Source organism: Lissotriton helveticus, chromosome 3_2 (assembly GCF_964261635.1).
Source record: "Lissotriton helveticus chromosome 3_2, aLisHel1.1, whole genome shotgun sequence".
Lineage (NCBI taxonomy): Eukaryota > Metazoa > Chordata > Amphibia > Caudata > Salamandridae > Lissotriton > Lissotriton helveticus.
In genome coordinates this window covers 387,333,711-387,352,729 of record NC_136062.1, presented here as the reverse complement: position 1 = coordinate 387,352,729, position 19,019 = coordinate 387,333,711, and the positions used below count along the sequence as shown (strand labels likewise).

At 43.4% G+C, this 19,019-nt stretch overlaps 1 protein-coding gene across 2 annotated transcripts in view; it reads right to left on the bottom strand.

Moving 5' to 3' along the window:
- ANO1 (anoctamin 1) overlaps positions 1-19,019 on the bottom strand; it is a 780,986-nt gene that overhangs the window by 118,192 nt on the left and 643,775 nt on the right. For both annotated transcript variants that reach the window (XM_078684271.1, XM_078684272.1), the window contains 4 exons: positions 12,316-12,517; positions 8,634-8,745; positions 6,666-6,723; positions 6,474-6,574 (listed from right to left, as the gene is read on the bottom strand). In XM_078684271.1, coding sequence (XP_078540397.1) covers positions 6,474-6,574; positions 6,666-6,723; positions 8,634-8,745; positions 12,316-12,517 — 473 coding nt within the window. The remainder of the gene's footprint in view (positions 1-6,473; positions 6,575-6,665; positions 6,724-8,633; positions 8,746-12,315; positions 12,518-19,019) is intronic.

Here is a 19,019-nt window from a genome sequence, read left to right as displayed (position 1 = left end):
GCAAATCAGCTCTGACCCTGTGTCTCATGGGAACAGTCCAGTCGGAACTACCAAGCCATGTCTTTCCCAGACCGGAATCAAGCATCCAAGGACCGGTTTCTGGCTATCAGCCTTCATCAGCCTGGATAGCTTGACTCCAGTGGTGTGGAGAGCCTGGGACTCACGTCTGAGCATACCCAGCCCACTCGGGGTGAAAATTGCAAAAAACACAGTTGATGGACAGAATGTAGAACAATGTCATACATTCACCCCAGTACAGAGATCTGGGCCTAAATCCCAGGCACTCTACACCACTGGAGTCAAGCTATCCAGGCTGAAGAAGGCTGATAGCCAGAAACCGGTCCTTGGATGCTTGATTCCGGTCTGGGAAAGACATGGCTTGGTAGTTCGGACTGGACTGTTCCCATGAGGCACAGGGTCAGAGCTGATTTGCATATAGCCAGTGTCTAACCCAGGGTGGTGTGGAGTGGAAAAAAACGATGGATTTAGGCCCAGATTCTTGTACTGGGGTGAATGTATGACATTGTTCTACATTCTGTCCATCAACTGTGTGTTTTTTGTAATAAGGTATGAGCACAGAGGCAAAGGGATACCCTCATTTGGATGTATAACATTACAACACATGCTTTTACATCGCATGCTTTTACAACGCGAGTTTTACAACGCATACCATTACAACGCATAGTGCTTTGGGGCGCTGGATAGTGAATAGTTTAATTTACTATTCCAACTCCAGTCCCCGTGGAAAGTAGGGAAGGTGTTGGACAGTAAATTAAACCTATTCCCTATCCTAGAGCGCCCCCCAGCGCAATGCGTTGTAATGGTTTGTGTTATAAAAGTTGCGTCGTAAAGGCACTGCGTGGTAAAAGTTGCGTTGTAAAGGTTGTTTCCCCCCTCATTTGCATTGCACACATCCCCATTCAAATAAAGGACCACCTCCTTGAAGATAGCGTTGGCGCTTTATCTGCGCCAGCTCTATTGGTAGTACACAAGTGTCTGCGGCCCCTTCTGTAATACGGACATACCCCGATTTGTGCAAAGCGGACGCAAACACCCATTGTGCCCCCCAGGGCATTTTAAATAACACGGCCCCTGATGTGCGAGTCTGCTGGGAACACCAAGCATATAAGTGTAAAAGCAACATAAGGCAGCCATGTGCGGTTGGCCAATAAGCTCAGGTTTCATTTTTAAATTAAGTGGTTGGTCCTGCTATCATGTTTCAGGTTGTGACCCTGTCATTGTTGAGCTTTTAGAGGTTATGTGGGATGAAGTGAAGGCCGTGTGTGGCAAGGGCTCATGAGGCAGCCTTGGGTTTGCGGGTGAGCCACACTAAATATCTTTTTTTGGGCTATTGAAAAGCTGTTAGTTTGACCTAGTAGTTCAGCTATTTAATGATGTTGCAACTTGAGCTTCACACTGGTCTTCCAAAAACTATAAATATGGAGTTTTTGTTTGACCAATGAAATCCTTGTTAAATCAGTTGGACTACCCTTGATTTATGAAAATCTTTCGAGTCTTCTTAAGAACATACCAGTTAACTGTGAAATATAGAACTGCTCCAACAACCTACTTTTGTTGAGTACCTTCTCAAAACCCAGCATGACAAGCTCTGAGCATAACACTTTTCATGCCACGTTTTATAGCAAAGTCTAAAGGACTAGGATTGAATTCACTGGCAGTAATAGCTCTTCTAATATTCCTCTGACAGAATTTAGGGTTTACTTAGAGAACAAAAAGTAGGATATCTTACTTAGTCTTTCATTCCAGTTTTGCTCTATTCGCCAAGAGGCTAAATATATAATTTTAAAGGGAACATCTAGTTTTTTACTGACAGATGTCTCAAATCCAATCCCTAAACAACAGCCACACTTTACCCTTTGCTTTTTACAGCATCATACTGTGTTGCTATGGTAGAGAGGGTTGTTATTATTTATATATGCACTTATGTTATGCAAAATGTGCTATTAATATTGCATCTCAGCACCAGGGTCGGACTGAGACAGAAAATATGCGCGGACGCCAAAATAAAAGTGGCCTGATTAACGAATTAGATTGCTAAAAAAATGACCCAGGTGTGCAAATCTGGCAGCTGTCACTTCTATAGACCCACTGTATACGTATTTTACAAGGTATGGGAGACTACATGGATGTGTGCTTGCTGCATTGTTTATTTTATTACCAGGGAATTCAACATTAAAAACCTGTCTAGCAGACCATAAAACAGGTCCACTAACAGCGAAAAAACAGGCCAACACACTGTATTGTCAGACAAGCGCATCGGGCACTTCCTAATTTGCCCTAAAGGCCAGTCCGATCTTGCCCAACATCTCTCAGTATTTTTGGAGTATGACCATCCAAACATTTCCCTTAAAGACCTGAGTCTGATCTGGTTTTGGCACCAGATATTCTACAAGGTTTTTGCAGTAACAATGTACCATGTAGAAGTTTTAAGGAAGTGAGGCAGTCCTCACCACTGCCTTCTAGCACCACTGCTAAGCAACCAGAGGAACCCAATTCACACATAAGGCATTCTGGCACCTACTTGTAACATTCCCACAGGACTGGAAAAACAGCAGTGGATTCCAAAACTTGCAGGTGAGCCCATGCTGAAAAGACCTTTGCGACAGCACAGCCATTCACCAGCAAAGGCCAGAGGAGCAAGTCTAGATGAATGAATGAATGAAAGAGGTTTTTGTATAGCGCAACGTTCACTCCAGGGAGCATCTTGGCGCTTTTAGGACATCAGCAGAAGGAATTGACAGGGGGGAGGGGAGGTGAGAGGGGGATCAGCAGGAGGAAGGTGTGAGGGATCATAATAGTGACAGTATTTGATGATCTGGAGTACCAAAGATCCACGTTTTTAGAAGCTTCCTAAAAGTTGGTTCCTTATGGGTGTGCCTTAGTTGCGTAGGCAGGGTGCTCCAGGCCTTTGTACCAAGTGCTGACAAGGTTTTGCCTCCCCGGGTTTTCATTTTAAAGTTGGGAATGGTGAGTAGATTTTCTGATGGAGACCGTAAGGTTTGTTGGTTTTTTAGGGCCTAATATTATTTCTCAGGTATTGTGGGCCAGTTTCGCTTATGGCTTTAGTTTAGGTGGAGTTTTTAACTAGGGTGAGATTCAGTTGTGTATCATCTGCGTAAGCAATTGCTTCAATGTTGAAGGAATCAATTAGTGAAAGCAGAGGGGACATGTACAGGTTAAAGAGGGTCGGACTAAGGGAAGATCACTGAGGGACCCCCTAGGAAAGTGGCTTTCCTTCAGATTTGTAGCTGCCTAGTGTGACAATCTGGTTTCTATTTTCCAAAAATGATGTTATCCAGGCAAGAGCTATGCTGTTTATTCCGATGTGATTCAATCTGTCTAACAGGATGTGATGGTAGACAGTGTCGAAAGCCGCGGAGAGGTCCAACAGAATCAGCACTGCCTCCTTACCCTAGTCCAGAGCGAACTTAAGGGTATCTGTGGTATGGAGCAGTACTGATTCTGTTGAATGTCCCGGTCTGAAACCAGATTGTTTAGGGTGTAGGGTGTTTGAATTTTCCAGAAACTCATTCAGTTGTGCGTTAACTATTTTCTCTGCAATTTTACTCAGACAGGGGAGAAGGGAGATGGGTCTTAAATTGGAAAGAGTGGTGGGATCCGAGAGTGTCTTTTTTTGAAGGGGTTTGACAGCGGCCGTTTTCCAGAGGTCAGGGATTTTTGCCAGTTTGATTGTGGTATTAATAATTTGGTTAATGACCGGGTTTACTATATCTACTAATGAATGTAGAATTTTGGGCGGGCATGAGTCAAAAGGAGAGCCTGATTTACAAGATAGGATAGCCTGGATAATTCCTTATCTGATTTCTTTGAAATACTTAAGTTCTTCTTTAATTTCTGTGTCTTGGGCTATAGGGTGATGGGCTGGGCTATCGAGAAAATCTTTTTTTAGGTCTTTGATTTTGTTTTTGAAGAACCCTGCTATGTCATCGCACAATTCCTGTGAAGGAGGTATTTCACAGTCTAGACTGGCCGGATTTGTGAAGGATTTTACTATTTTGAAGATAGTCTTTTGGTTATCGTCTGCCCCACTGATAAGATTTGTATAGTGATTTTTCTTCTCAGACTTGATTTGTAAGTGATAGGCATTCAATCCTGTTCTAAAGCGTTTCATATCCTCAATCTCATAGTGTTTCCTCCATTGTTTTTCTAATTGTCTGCACTAGTCTTTCATGGCTTTCAATTGGGGTGTAAACCAAGGGGCTGATTCTCGTCTTACAGTCTTGGTTTTCTTCAAAGGGGCTAGGGTATTTGCTATAGAGAGCATCCATTTATTGAACAGGTTGTTGTCTGTGTCAGGGTCACCTGTCACGGTAGGTTTAGTGGTTTCGGCCAGGGTCTGTAGGTCAGGACTGGCAAGCATATTGTTTCAATTTTGTGTGGGGGCCTTGTTGGTGGCTTTTTCCGTAGTGTGTGTATTATCATATATTAAATTAAAGGGAACAATTTTATGGTCAGTCCAGGTGAGGGTGCCTGGAGAGGTCGTTGTTATGTTAGTGGCATTGGTGCATATTCCATCAAGGGTATGCCCTGCTTTGTGTGTGTATCCTCTATTCCGAATTTCCAGGGAGTTGGTAATTTCCCTAAAGGTTTTAGTATTTGGGCAGTCATCAACTTCTAAGTGTAGATTGAAATCTCCCAACAACGTGAAATTGGAATAGCGCACCACCAGGGGGCACAAATAGTCACCAAGGGTGTCTAGGAAGTTAGCTATGGGCCCGGGGGGCCTATAAACCAGTACTCCGGCGAATGTGGTGTGATTATCTATTTTGAATTTGAAGCAGAGGTTTTCTGCGTCTTTTAGTACAGTGGTATGCGATGTAGAACATTTCAGATGGTCTGTAAATAATAGCTATCCCTCCTCCCTTTTTCCCGATTCTATCTAATCTGGAGATGGTGTAGCCCTGGTGGAGTGCCTGCGCTATGTCTGGGTTTGAGCAGTCTGACAACCATGTTTCGGTGACAAAAAGGCAGTCAAAGGTGTGATCAGTGAGCAGAACATGCTCATGTAGGGAGTGTTTTGCTAAAGATCTGACGTTTATAAGGCCACACTGGAGTTGTTTATGAGAGATGTTGGTCTTGAGTGGCAAAATGGACTCCTAGATGTGCTCCTCACACACAAATGTGTACTGGTAGTATGTGCTATCCCATTGACACTCTTGGTGAATATCTGGCTATGAAAAGCTATTAAAATGGCTTTGTAATCCACTCAAAGATATATAGCTCATTAGCTCACATTCATAGATCATGCCTGCAGTTCCCCAGCTGTCATAGCAAGTAAACTTAGTAAGTAACAGAACTCTAACTGAATGTTACATTTTTCAGACAAAGCTACTTCTAGGGTTCAGTATTGATAATAATCACTGCAACTAAATTCTAGATATGAAGTATAATTACTCTTATGAGATAGGGAGTCGTAGCAGTGTTAACAATCGGTAGCATTCTCATATGCCTGATACATGGTGTTGAATTGAAATAATACTAATCCCATACATGGCCCAAAAGGAGAAGACTTGGGATGTATGTAGGTATACTGTCTGCTAGTTACTAATATTCTGGTATTTCCTAGTTCCACCTTCAGCATGGGTCCAACCACAATGTTTGGCTAAAGGTATATTGGTATAGGATGCACTAAAAGAGTACATGACCAGCATATTGATTATGTACTTGTGGTTGTGGTCGGTTAGCAGGATTTAGGCCACAGATGAGTTCAAAGTCTAGAGTTTCATCTTGAAAGAACATCTGAGCACGAAAGTAGCTTAACTTCCTCCCAGCCGAGTAGACTCTTGTATGTATCTTGAACTAAAATGTGAGTTGTTTCCAGAAACAACTCACATGTTTTTGTGGTCAAGGTCTATCTTAAGTTTCTCCAAGGCGATGAACAGGCGTAGGACCTCACCTGCAGGAGAGCGTGATTGCCGTAGCTACCATCAAAGGTTGATCTTGAGGTGGGAGAGGGGGAAGGGACAATTGCCACTTTGCCTTGGGAGTAAGCGTCATTTCACCAACCCTGGTTGCTGACTGCCAAACTAGCAACATTCCATTTGATTGAAGGATAAATATGGGAGTCCTTTTATTGGATCTTGTTAATCATCACAGGAATCAATAGAAGCCTACCATCAACACGCAGAAGTAGTAATCCTACCGCACATGCAATTGCTTCACAAGTTCAATCATAGCAAGTTGGTCAATTGAATGCTTATAAAGTATTTGATAATTCTACTTTACAGGGTTAGCATTCATTGGGAATCTAGGGCACCACTGACACTTCCAAAGAGGCTACTCAGAGAAAAAGGGTAACAAACACAGAATGATGCTAAGTCTGGCATTGTAAACTAATAAATAATTCCTGCATTAAATGCATAAGAAAAATGCATGGTAGTTAGTGAGCCATACCAGATTCTTGTAGCGAATAGATAAACCAGATCACTTACGGTATGCCAATTTCAAACAGGTTGTTCTGAATCAGCTGCTTCCCCAACATGATAATGCTGAGCTGGATACACAGCTCCATAAGGCATCCACCCGGGGCACACTACATACACAGAGGGGAGAAGGTTAGCTTATATATGGCTGCCATGATAGACAAGTTCTTTGATTCTAGAACTTTAAAATGGCTAACTTACCTCCTCCATCCTAAAAGAATGGAATATATACACATAGTCTCCGGGACGACCTACAAACCTAAAACAGGAAAATGATGATCAATATTAGAAATCTACATTGTTCCTATAAGGCAAGGGACAACATGTCAGAGAGGAAGATTTTACATAGGTGTGCAGGAATTCGTGAGTAAAAGCTTAGTTAGGACTGTTAAAACAATGCAATGCCCATTTGAGATACTTTCTCAAGGTTTTAAGCCCCGGATTATCTATTTAATATACCCTCATGTTGGCGGGAATCTATTGACAGTAAGATGCTGCAGGTTAATAGGTAGGTAGACTCTGCGCTTGATGTTTTCATCTCCACAACCAGAGCTAAAAAAAGTAGAATTCATGTAGCTGGCCTCTGCGCTACTTGCACTTAATAAAAACTACGGGCATATCATTAAGGGCATTATCGCCACTTTAGAGGCACTCTTTGCTGCTAAAGCAGCGATAATTTTAACGCCCTATCAACAAGTCGGCACTAACATGCATTAGTGCATGTTAGCTGCCGAATTCCCAACGCCTGGCATCTCAGCGATAAACATTGCTAATGAGATGCAAAGTAGGCGTGGCTGGGGAAACTACATGGGAAATTATCGCTAAGGCAGCTACGCCATATCAGCAAAGAGCATTAGCGATAAGAATCATCGCGTTAACTATGCCTTAAAGCAGGAATTTAACATCTGTTAAATTCCTGACTAAGGCATACCTAACATGGGAGGTGGATTATGGTGATACGACCACAGGGTCGTATCACCAAGGCTATTGCTGTTTTGAGTCCAACATCGCTGGTTTTCCAGCGATGTTGGCCCATTTCCCTGGATATCGCTGGAATATTATCGCACTGGAGTAACGCATTGTTGATAACGCGCTAACCTGGCGATAAATCCCAGCAATAGACGGCGATAAATATAAAAGTGCTAAGCGCGCTTTGCGAAATTTATCGCCGTCTGTTGCTGATATGCCCCTACAAGCGTATGGAGCTTATTTGGCGCAGAAATTACTACATTAATGATAAGCTTTAGTACCTGGAATTCCTGACATCCTATTATGTAGCAGTTTGTGAGCTCATTCTGCTTACCTCAACAATAAAATCAGCTGTGCCAAAAACCCTAGTAAGTTGCTATTTTAGATAGTAAACTCCTTGTCAGATCCAGTGCTTATGGATCTGTCAGCACCCCTTTCAATGGACAGATGTAATGAACTAGCTGTTTTTTTGGGGACAAAATAGTAGATATCTATGCTTTTTTATGCTCCTGTTGATAATGGGCCTCTTCCTGTGGCTGCAGAAAAAAAGGCATCTCCACCTCCTTGGAGTCATTTACTTTTACTTGACTGTCAAGATCTTTTGAACTCCTAATTGGATGTACCTTCATAAAATGCCTATAACCCAAGCCAATGTCCCCACTTCATTGATACACGCTATAGTTGTTCCGCTCTTTCAAAAAAACTAGCTTAAGAGAACACAGTACTAAGATTCAGAGTAGGAGAGTTTAGTAATGCTGGAGGTGGGACTTAGAGCCATGTCAGATGTGTTACATATATGTGTTGTCACATTATAACAGCTGTACAGCACTGAACTAGAGTAACCAGATCTGAAATAAAATAATGATGCGCTCATAGCAGGGAAGCAGTACATTCTAGTCTGATACATTGATTTCACAGAAACATTATATTTCTGTTAGAAGAATGTTTGATTTTCTACGTGGAGAGTAGACTGCTCTTATAAGATAAAGATAAGCCTAATTCGATTAGTTAACTACATTCACAAGAGAGTCATACGCTTTCCACAGAATTGAAACAATGGGTCAACCAGTCCCTATTAACCATTGCAGTCTGCTCTTTCAGAACCCTCATCTTTGATAGTATGACATAAAAAAGAAAAAGGCTCAAATGCCCTGAAAGGTTTGTCAGTCTACATAAAATACAAAAGTTGAAGATACTCACCGCCCTTTGAAGAAAGCAACATAAAATATGGGTGTGTAGGCATTGACAAACTTTAGCAGGAAAGCCTTGAATATTAGCCTTTCTTCAAAAGTCTTGTCTGTTTTTGGCACCTCTACAAAAAACAAATGGAAACCATTGTACACTTTTATTATATCAACAGTATTAATCTTCATAGGTTAAAAGCACATGTATACATGTCCTGCTGTGACTTTTAGAACATTATCAGCAAAGGGTGATCAGATTTAATGTGTTGGGAACCCTAAAGTTGAGAGCGATATTGTAAATAGTCGTTATTGTTCAGAGGTGATGGAGATTATTACTATTAAAGAAATATTTATTTTAATTCTTGTGCACACAAATTCTCATCTTCTTCAGCAGCAAACTAGCTCAGCAAAATGATTAAGAATATGATAGATTTTGAAAATATTTGTTCAATAGGGGAGTGGTGTGGCGTCGCGGCCAGGGCGACTGACAGTGGAATCTGGGGATCAGGGTTCGATCCCCGGCTCCGGCGGCAGGTTAGCTCAGCACCATGTGACTCTGGGCAATAGCTCGCTTAATCTTCCCGACGGCCCCCAGCGCCTAGAGACCCTTACGGGTGATTGTGCGCTTTACAAATGTGGATTATTATTATTATATTATTATAATAGAGAGACACATATTGAGGCCTTCATGAGGAAAAAAGAGTACTGTTGAAATAGTTGCCTTAACACTTTCTTTATCCTCAAGGAAGAAGATACTAGCCAATAGCATGATGGGGTTCCATTTGATATGATCCCCTTTATTAACTGTACATGAGTCATAGGAAGAGAGTCAGGTGAGATCAATAAAAAACCCTAGTGTCTGGGGTAAATAATGCATGACATTGTTATTAATGCCTGGTTGTGATTGAGAATTCAGGAGGCTGGTATATTTTTGAAATTTGATAACATAAAACTTCTTGATCATATGGACAGAATTGATCCTTGAGGGCTAAGTACACTGTTCTCTTAGTGAGCTTTTGAGTGAGGCTGCCTCAACCATGAGCTCTAGCGTGTGCTGTAGATGTGTGCTGCAGATACAATCGAAATACTGGGGAGAGAAGGACACTAGTGTTTCACCCCCTAAGCTCTTCTTCGTCTTCTGTAAGTGATCAGGGAGTGGACTGCTTCAAGAAGCAAAATGTCACTTTTTTGACATCTCCTGTTAATAAAACTGAAAGTATCACCTTCAGTACCAGTCATGAGGAGTTGGCTAGCAGAGAAACACAACCATTTGAGGTGCTGGTAACACGTGTCTATATGTTTAAAGAAATGTACATTATGGAATGTAGTTAAGGATAAGAAAGGATGTACAAATTGAGAGAAAAATCAAACATTCCTATGGTCAAAGCACAGAAAAGAAGCTAGTGTTCTGTGATACTTTCACTGCGCTGACAATCAAAACGGAGGGCTCTCTTTTTTAGGTCGAGCCTAGGCAGCGCGCATGCTCTGTCCAGAAGACCTGCTTTAATCAGATTCCGGAAGTGTAATCCAGCCTGCTGATTGCCATTGGTTAAGTCTTCCTGCTCTTGGTTCCTGGCTCCTAATTGGTTCCTGCAGCCCATACTTCAGTTCCGTTGAATGCTGTGGAGCACCAGCCAAGTACAGTTACATTAAGCTTTCAGGACTTATGTGTTATTTGGCAGAACTCTTTTTCTTCTGCTGGCCTGACTTACACTACAAGCCCATCTCCTGTCTTCAGTGTCCCTGCTCTAGTTACGTATCTTCTCATGTAGTGCCTTCGCCGCTGCTACCTCCTGTGGCACGCCACTCTTTATATTTAACTTTGGCAACCTATGCGGTGCCCTTCCCCCGCCAACACTTCCCACGACATGCCACTGTTTATCTTTTACTAAGGCGGGCCGTGTGGTGCCCTTCCCCTACCAATACCCCTCAAGGCACGTCACTTTTTATCTTTTACTATGGCGGCCGGTGTGGTGCCCTTTCCCCGCCACCACCTCTGCGGCACAACACTCTTTATTTTAATTATGGCGGCCCGGGTGGAGCCCTATCACAGCAACTGAATTAAATCATTCAAATCAAACACGCCTCTAAAAACTGGTACTAATCACAACAAAGAGTGTCAAAATATCATAATGGTCTGAGACTGGAAAGCACCAATCGACTTCAAAGGACATGTTTGCTGAAAGGTGAATATGTGGAAAGTGGACCCCTAAAACTTTACGGCTCTATGGCCATGAATGTTATGGCCTGTGACAGAGAAATCTGCATACAACCCAGATAACAAATAAAAACAGCATTATCAAACAGTTCATCTCCTCTCTGCCAAGTAAAAAGCCAGCCTACTCTTTTTCTGTAGAGTGTTAGCTACTTTGTGCTGACAGGATTGATACTTTCCGGACATGCATAGCTTCCCTGACGCGAAAAAAACAGGTATAATCACTGCCCTCTGCCCACAATTGTTATTTTGCTACCTAACAGCGAAGTATCACTACAATCCTAAAGGCAACAGAGACAGTTAATAATAATAAGACACACGCTCACTTCATGACTAGGGAGCAGCAAAGACTAACTACACATTGTTTACAATGAAATTCTGGCATGCTTTTTCAAATGCACGTTTCATTGTGTCTCATAATTTTTTAGCTACAAAGCTTGATGCAATTGATATTAAAATGTATACTTTAACAGGAACAGACATGTTCTATTTCAATTAACTGGATTATAAGGCTCAGCTTCAGCCAGGTCTTTTATTTTAGCCAATAGCACTTGGCCTGCTGGGAAATGTAGTCTATTTATATTGGAAAAATCACATTTTTAAATTCGATCCAACAGTGTTGTTGCTTTGAGGTTACTGCGCTGTACAACTTTGCAGACCATCGTGAGCCATCTCTGAAAGGCAGCATGACACTAATGGGAACGGAAGGTAAAACAAGCATTTGCAATGCAACGTCTCACATTTGGAAGGGTTTGCGCTATAGTCATTGTTAATAACAATACCTTTTATTTATGTGTTTTAATAACCTGCAAACGGGTCCTATATACTTATAGTCATTGCTTGCTTAGGAGAAGGTAGGCTGGCAGAAAAAGAGGTGCAGTCACTTCCAGGCCTGCTACTCATAAGCAACGATTATAAGTACAAAGTGCATGTTTACGCACCGCTTGCAGGTCTTCAAAACACAAATAAAAGGCATTGTCATTTACAATGCCAATGGTGCAAACTCTCGCAAATATGAGACCTATTTCATTGCAAATGCTTGTTTCTTTTGGAACTGCATGTTTCAGCAGCAATAGCCATCTGAGTAGATATGTTAGAAGAATGTACAAACTAAGACAAACTCTTGAGGGACAAGAAAGATCTGAAATGTACTTCAATGGCTCACCTGTGGCTTCGAAAGAAAATGGTGGGACACGTGACGATACTGTAGGGGAGCAAGACGTGGCCCAAGACACTTAGGGGCCACGGGCTAAAGGTACCTCGGTAACAGTAATGAGAGACCACACACTCGGTTAACTGGTACGGACCGGAAGCCACGAGCGACCACCGTCCCTTTATTTAAAGCCTTCTGGCCACGCCTGGCCAGAAGGTGCTACATTGTTTCTGGGTGTTTCCGGGTCTCAGCCGAGACCCGTGAAACACTAGAGCGCTACAGATACATGTAACATTTTAAGTCAATAAATGAATGGTAGGATCCTCTTACCCATTAGAGTCAGCCACCTGGCGATGCACCCATACACCTCGTCCAGAATAAGGATGACCACTAGGTTAATGATAACAGCTGTGGCTGTGACGGTAACTCGAACATTGGACCGTGCAGACGGACTAGAACTCATCGCTAGAGCTGCAGCAGTGGAGATCCTGTATATGATGACTCCAAAGACAATGGCAAACGTAAGTCCAATCTGGGGGAAAAAATACAAAACATCACACAGAAAACCATCTGTAAAGGAGCAGTTCTACTCTTCGGAGTCCTTACATATATTTCACTCAATGTTTCGGTCATAGACTTATCACTCAATGCATCGGTCAATTTTTCCAGAAGAGCTTCTGCACAAATGGAAACAACTAACTAACAAACTGGGGCATTCTACAGAATCAGATGAGCTTCAGGACATATCGAGAAATTATGACATTTTCCACGGGAAACATCCTTTACAACACGGTCAGTACACCGCAGTGCTGTTACAGCGCGGTCGTTACAACGACCGCATGTAACAACGCTATGCCTTTACAACGTAAGTCTTTACATCGACTTGCGCTAGATGGCGTGCCAACATTAAAAATAGTGTAGTTTACTATCCCAACACCTTCCCTACTGATAAGTGGACTGGAGTTGGAATAGTAAATTACACTTTTTTAATGTCAGCAAGCCACCTAGCGCAAGTCGATGTAAAGACTTGCGTTGTAAAGGTATAGTGTTGTAACATGCAGTCGTTGTAACGACTGCGATGTAACAGCACGCGTTTTAATAACACGCGTTGTTACATCGTACATCCATTTTCCACTGGTGAGTTAGCAGAGCGGCACAATTTACCTTCAAGTAAGTCAGTAATACTGATACTTGATTCACCCACAAATCATGGCCCAGAGCTTTAGGCGAGGATGTACAATAATAGTAAATGACAATAGATGCCATTAACATTGGAATGTCAGGGATAACAATGTATGGTACAGGGCTTCTGCACCAACATTCCTTTGTGTTTCTTTCTGTTTCTCCTATTTTACTCTAGACCATTCTACGCCCAGTGGGCCCTACAGTCTCTGGCTTATATGTTGTTAAATGCTGTCTCCATCTTTATAGACCCTCACGCATGACTCGGGAATAAAAGTCAAACTTGGGGCCTTTATAAATAAGGGTAGCCCTCGGCAGAGGACAAAAAAACTGCATTATTCACTAGCACTATAGTAAGTACTTCTTACTGTTAGCATATATATATAAATATGAAAATCCTATTATCTGCACTTTTACAATTACTTGAAAAGGACACTTTTCTTTTGTAAACTATGGTCATACCGATAGATACAGGGTATTTACAAATACATACAGATTGAATTTCCAAGAATCTGGCTGGGGTTAATGTATCATAAAATAAGATCAACAGATGCGGAATGTTTCTTTCCCATTAGGTCACACCCTGTCCTGCTGCGATTCCTTCTAAATTGGCAAAGGGTGAGCAGTGACACTGAAAAGAGCTTTACTTCAGATGTACATACACATTGCACATACACATTGCTTTAAATTGACTCCCTCTGCCAGATCTGTAGTATTAAATATAATTAAGGCTCCCTGTGTTCCGTTTTTACTGATTTTTACAGATAAATACAGACGGAAACCACTTATTTTCTTGTCTGTATTAATATTTAAATGTGGATAAAAACAGAAATTGGGTTATTTTTTGTGTGATTCTAAATACACTTTGGCAAGACTATCTGTTCAATAACTGTGTGGATTGATCTGGAAGGAAGATAAAAAAGAAAGGAATTTTAGTAAAGAGGCTTAAACAACAGTAGCTATGCACAAGGCTTATACTGAAATGTGCATATTTTCATATAAGTGCATTGATTTATCTTCTACGGATGTTCATATCACTGAAACCTGGCAGGCATTCAAGCATGACTGCATATTTATTGGTTAAATAAATGTGGATATATACCAGTTTAAGCTTTAATTTTATCACAAAACCCATAATAAATATGGATAAATACAGATAGAGTTGACAAAAAATAAAGATGGATAAATACAGACGGAAATTACAAAAAAATCCGGGAGCCCTAAATATATTGCGCCTCAAGAATTTCGTGAAACGGAGCACAGCCCTCTTTTATAGGCAGGTAGAACAGTTGCAAATGTTTGTATTAACAAAATACTGAACATGTGTTCCTTTGAGGAAAGACATAAAAAAATTAAATGAAAAACAACCATTGGCAAAACCATGAGTTCTCTGCTGAAAAATTCAGAACTATTTGCAGCATGGCAAGGGCAATGATTGGTGCACGTTGCAGTGGCCTCCTCACCAGATCCTTGGCACTCACTTCTATTTTTTTTTTTACAAATTAAGCACTGGTTCTGCGCTTACATTCACAGAGTAAATCTCTCATAGTTCAAGGACTCCCAGGATCTACACCTCTAGGTAGGCAATCTCTTCTCCCTTTTCTACATTTTCTAAGCCACCCTGAAAGGACACTACGTCTGGCAGCTCTCCCTATTACTTTGTAATCTCTTTCAGGCACATGCATCAAAGAATTTTGCGATCGCAAACGGCGTGAATCGCAAAAAACGGCCGTTTGCAATCGCAGAATCTGCATTTGGAATGCATGAAGGGTGAAGGCCCTCGCAATTTGAGAATTCGCAAATATTTGCAAATTCTCAAATTGCGATTGCATTTAAGGAATCGCATTTTTCAATTCCTTAAATGCAATGCATGAAATTTTAAAAAATTGCGATTTCACAATTAGGGGGAGCAAATTACCATGAGGTTGAACCTCATGGTAATTTGCGAAAACTTTGAAAAATGCACTTTTCAAAGTTTCATGTTGTGCACACACATGCCCTTATGGCATGTGTGTGCACAACATATGTGGTCAGATTGATTTCAGGGGTGCAACAGGGTGTCCTTTGGACACCCCTGTACCCTTGAAATCGCATTCTCAATTTGCGATTCGCTAATTGCTAATCGCAAATTGAGAATGTCTTCCCATTCATTCCTATGGGCCTCTAGGCCCATAGGAATGAATGGGGGGTATTCCTTCATTGCGACTCGCAATTTGCGAGGCGCAATGAAGGAATATTAAGAAATCGCAATTGTTTCTACGATTTCTTGATGCATTGCATTTTGCAATTCCTTAATTGCGATTCCTTATTTTTCGCAATTAAGGAATTGCAAAAAGCAATATTGATGCATGTGCCAGTCTCCTGGCACTTTAACAGCGATGTCTCCAAGCGCGCATCTCGAGTTTTCTTGGTTCTGATTGAAGCCTTCTGGTGTCCCTGGTGCAGTACCGACCAGCCAACTCCTGTTGATCAACCATCTCTGTAGCGCTGAATCTGAGTCAATTAGATCATCAAACTTTGAAATAAGCAGGGAATTGTTGCAATCTATTTTCCTAAACATGAGCATCACACTGGGGGGAACATCCTTTACAATGTAACTGGTACAACGCGGTACCGTTACAACGCAGCTTTAACAACAAACTTTTGCTGGAGGGCGCTCTAGGATAGGGGATAGTTTAATTTACTATCCAACACCTTCCCTACTATCCACGGGGACTGGTGTTGGAATAGTAATTAAACTATTCACTATCAGTGCCCCCCCAACGCAAGACGTTGTAACGACTTGCGTTGGTAAAACTGCGTCCTAAAGGGACGCGTTGTAACGTTACGCGTTGTACCGTGGTTTCATGTTACCTAGCTGAATTCTCTTAAGTGACAAAAAACTCTAATTTTCATTTCTGTTTTCTCCCTGGTCTGCTATTCTGTGTAATGAGCGTTTGAGCGAGGTGGTGGCAGCGCCTTGTGACAGCGCTTGGGGAAAACTAACAAGGCGTGCAGACTGCGAGTTGAATCTCTTCTGCCCTCCTTCTCTGTACTGAACGAATGCAGCAGGCGATTTTAGACGGCGTTTTTTAATATTTTTAAAGAACGATCCTAACCCAATTGATGTACTAATTGTGGAGTGCTGATATCAACTGTTTGCTTTTAAACTTACCTAACTGCTGTTGCTTGATCCCCCTGCTCCCCGGTCCACCGCGGCTTGTCTGTGCCGATTGTGTGAAGGGACAGGTCGGGCTCCATCTTGGTAGTCCCGGACCCCTACTGGACCGGAGTTAGCGCTCCAGCTCGGGGAGGGGCTTGTGTATCAAATAGGACCTGTTCAGTCAGTTCTGGGCGTTTGAGCGAGGTGGTGGCAGCGCCTTGTGACAGCGCTTGGGGAAAACTAATAAGGCGTGCAGACTGCGAGTTGAATCTCTTCTGCCCTCCTTCTCTGTACTGAACGAATGCAGCAGGCGATTTTAGACGGCGTTTTTTTATATTTTTAAAGAACGATCCTAACCCAATTGATGTACTAATTGTGGAGTGCTGATATCAACTGTTTGCTTTTAAACTTACCTAACTGCTGTTGCTTGATCCCCCTGCTCCCCGGTCCACCGCGGCTTGTCTGTGCCGATTGTGTGGAGGGACAGGTCGGGCGCCATCCTGGTAGTCCCGGACCCCTACTGGACCGGAGTTAGCGCTCCAGCTCGGGGAGGGGCTTGTGTATCAAATAAAAATGCCTCCTAGGACGCGCAGCGGTCACGCCGTCTGCGCGCCGAAGGAGCGCCAAAGGAGGGCCCGTCTGTGCCCGTCCGTGCCTCGGACGGGCCCAGGGCCAGCCAGTCTGCTCGGCAATCCCCGGGGAGGGCACTACTAGAGACACGCAAGTACTCGCGCTATGATCTCTTGAAACTCGCACCCCCCGCTAAGGGTTTGCCGTGCATACGTGCGGGTCCCGAATGTGCTCTGGATACCTGCCTTACCTGTGGCTTTTCTCCTCAACCATTCCCCCCCCTACGCTTAAATCGTAACGATACGATCACTAACATTAGGGCGGGTCTGATAAATGCCAGGTCGGCGGTGAAGCACACAGCTGAGATCTTTGAGCTTTTGGTGGACGGTCAGTTGGAGTTGCTGTTCCTCACGGAAACGTGGATGACCAGCTCCTCCGCTCCCGCTGTGGAATTGGCTGTCCCCAGGGGGTTCAAGATCGCCAGAGTTGACCGTCCCTCAGGGAGAGGAGGCGGACTTGCAGTTGTTTTTAAGGAGGGGTGGAGTCTTACCTCGGAGCCCCCGGTTGAGGGTGCAGGAGGTGAGGTCTTTCACTTCTCTATTGTGACTTCCCCCCATTTTACCCTGGGCGGCTCTTTAATTTACAGACCTCCAGGCCAGGCCACTCACTTTTTGGACTCCTTGGAAGAATACATTGTGCCGCGAGTCCTGGGTTTTCCTAAGTTTCTTTTGGTCGGTGACCTTAATATTCATATGGATACCCCTGACTCTCCTGATGCTCGCAGGCTAGGTGAAATCCTTGAGCTCGCCCAGCTAAAGCAATGGGTGACCGCCCCGACGCACTCGGGCGGCCATCTGCTTGATCTGGTGTGTTCCAATTTCCCTATGCAATCTGTGGCCATTGAAAAAACAACCTGGTCCGACCATTCACTGGTTCGATTTATGTGGGAGATGGAAGAGCTTAGTCCTCCACCTCTTTCCTGTTATTCCCAAAAAATTAATCTATCTCTGTTTAGACAGGCATTGAAAAAAACCCGTCCAAACTCGGGGACAACTTTGGACGATGCGGTTGGCGGGTTTAATGAGTGGATACGGCAGGCGGCTGCTGCCTCCACTAAGCAAACTACGCTAGCCAGAGCTAGACGCGCTCCCTCTCAACCCTGGTTTTCCCCTGACCTGAGGGAAATGAAACTGGGGTGCAAAAAACTCGAACGCGTGTGGAGATGTGCATATAGCCCTGAGGCCAAATCTGCCCTACGTTTTGCCCAAAAAGATTACTATGCTGCAATCAAGGTGGCTAAGGGGAACTATTATGCGGGGCGAATTGCCAAGGCAGATAACAATGGCAGGGAGATCTTTGCCATTGTTAAAAGCTTTGTTGCACCTGTCGCTGAGGCTGCTTCTCTCGTACCCTCGGCGTACTGGTGTGAAGAGCTGTCAACCTTTTTTTCTACCAAAATAGCAAGGATCCAGCAGGACCTGCTAGCTGCTCTCCCCAGTGACAGCTCCGCAATCTCCCCACTACCTTCCTATTGCCCATATTCGGGACAGCAACTCACTAATTTCGCGCAGATTGAGGAAGATGTTGTTCTGCCCCTCCTTCAGTCCCTAAAATCTGGCTCTCCATCTGACCCATGTCCGGCCCGGGTGTGGTCGGAGGTGGCAGATTTGGTCTGTGATGAGACCACGCAGATAGTGAACCTCTCCCTGGCTTCGGGCGTTGTTCCTTCTGTTTGGAAACGGGCCAAACTTCTGCCGCTCCTGAAGAAACCAGGACTGGATGTGGCGACTCCGGGGAATTATCGTCCGATTTCCTTGCTACCGGCACTTACTAAAATTTGTGAAAAGGTAGTATTCCAACAATTGGAGAGCTTTGTGGAAACCTCTAAGGCTCTCCATCCCGCTCAATCGGGCTTCAGGGCTGCTTACAGCACCGAGACGGCCTTGGTGGAAATGACTGAGGCTATTCGGGACTGTTTAGACGGGGGTGGCAGAGCGGTCCTAATTTTATTGGACCTCTCTGCTGCCTTCGATACTGTCCCTCATGACCTCCTCCTCGGCCGGCTGTCGGCTGTAGGCATTGGGGGTGTAGTCCTGGATTGGCTGTCCTCTTTTCTATCTAATAGGACCCAGCAGGTCTG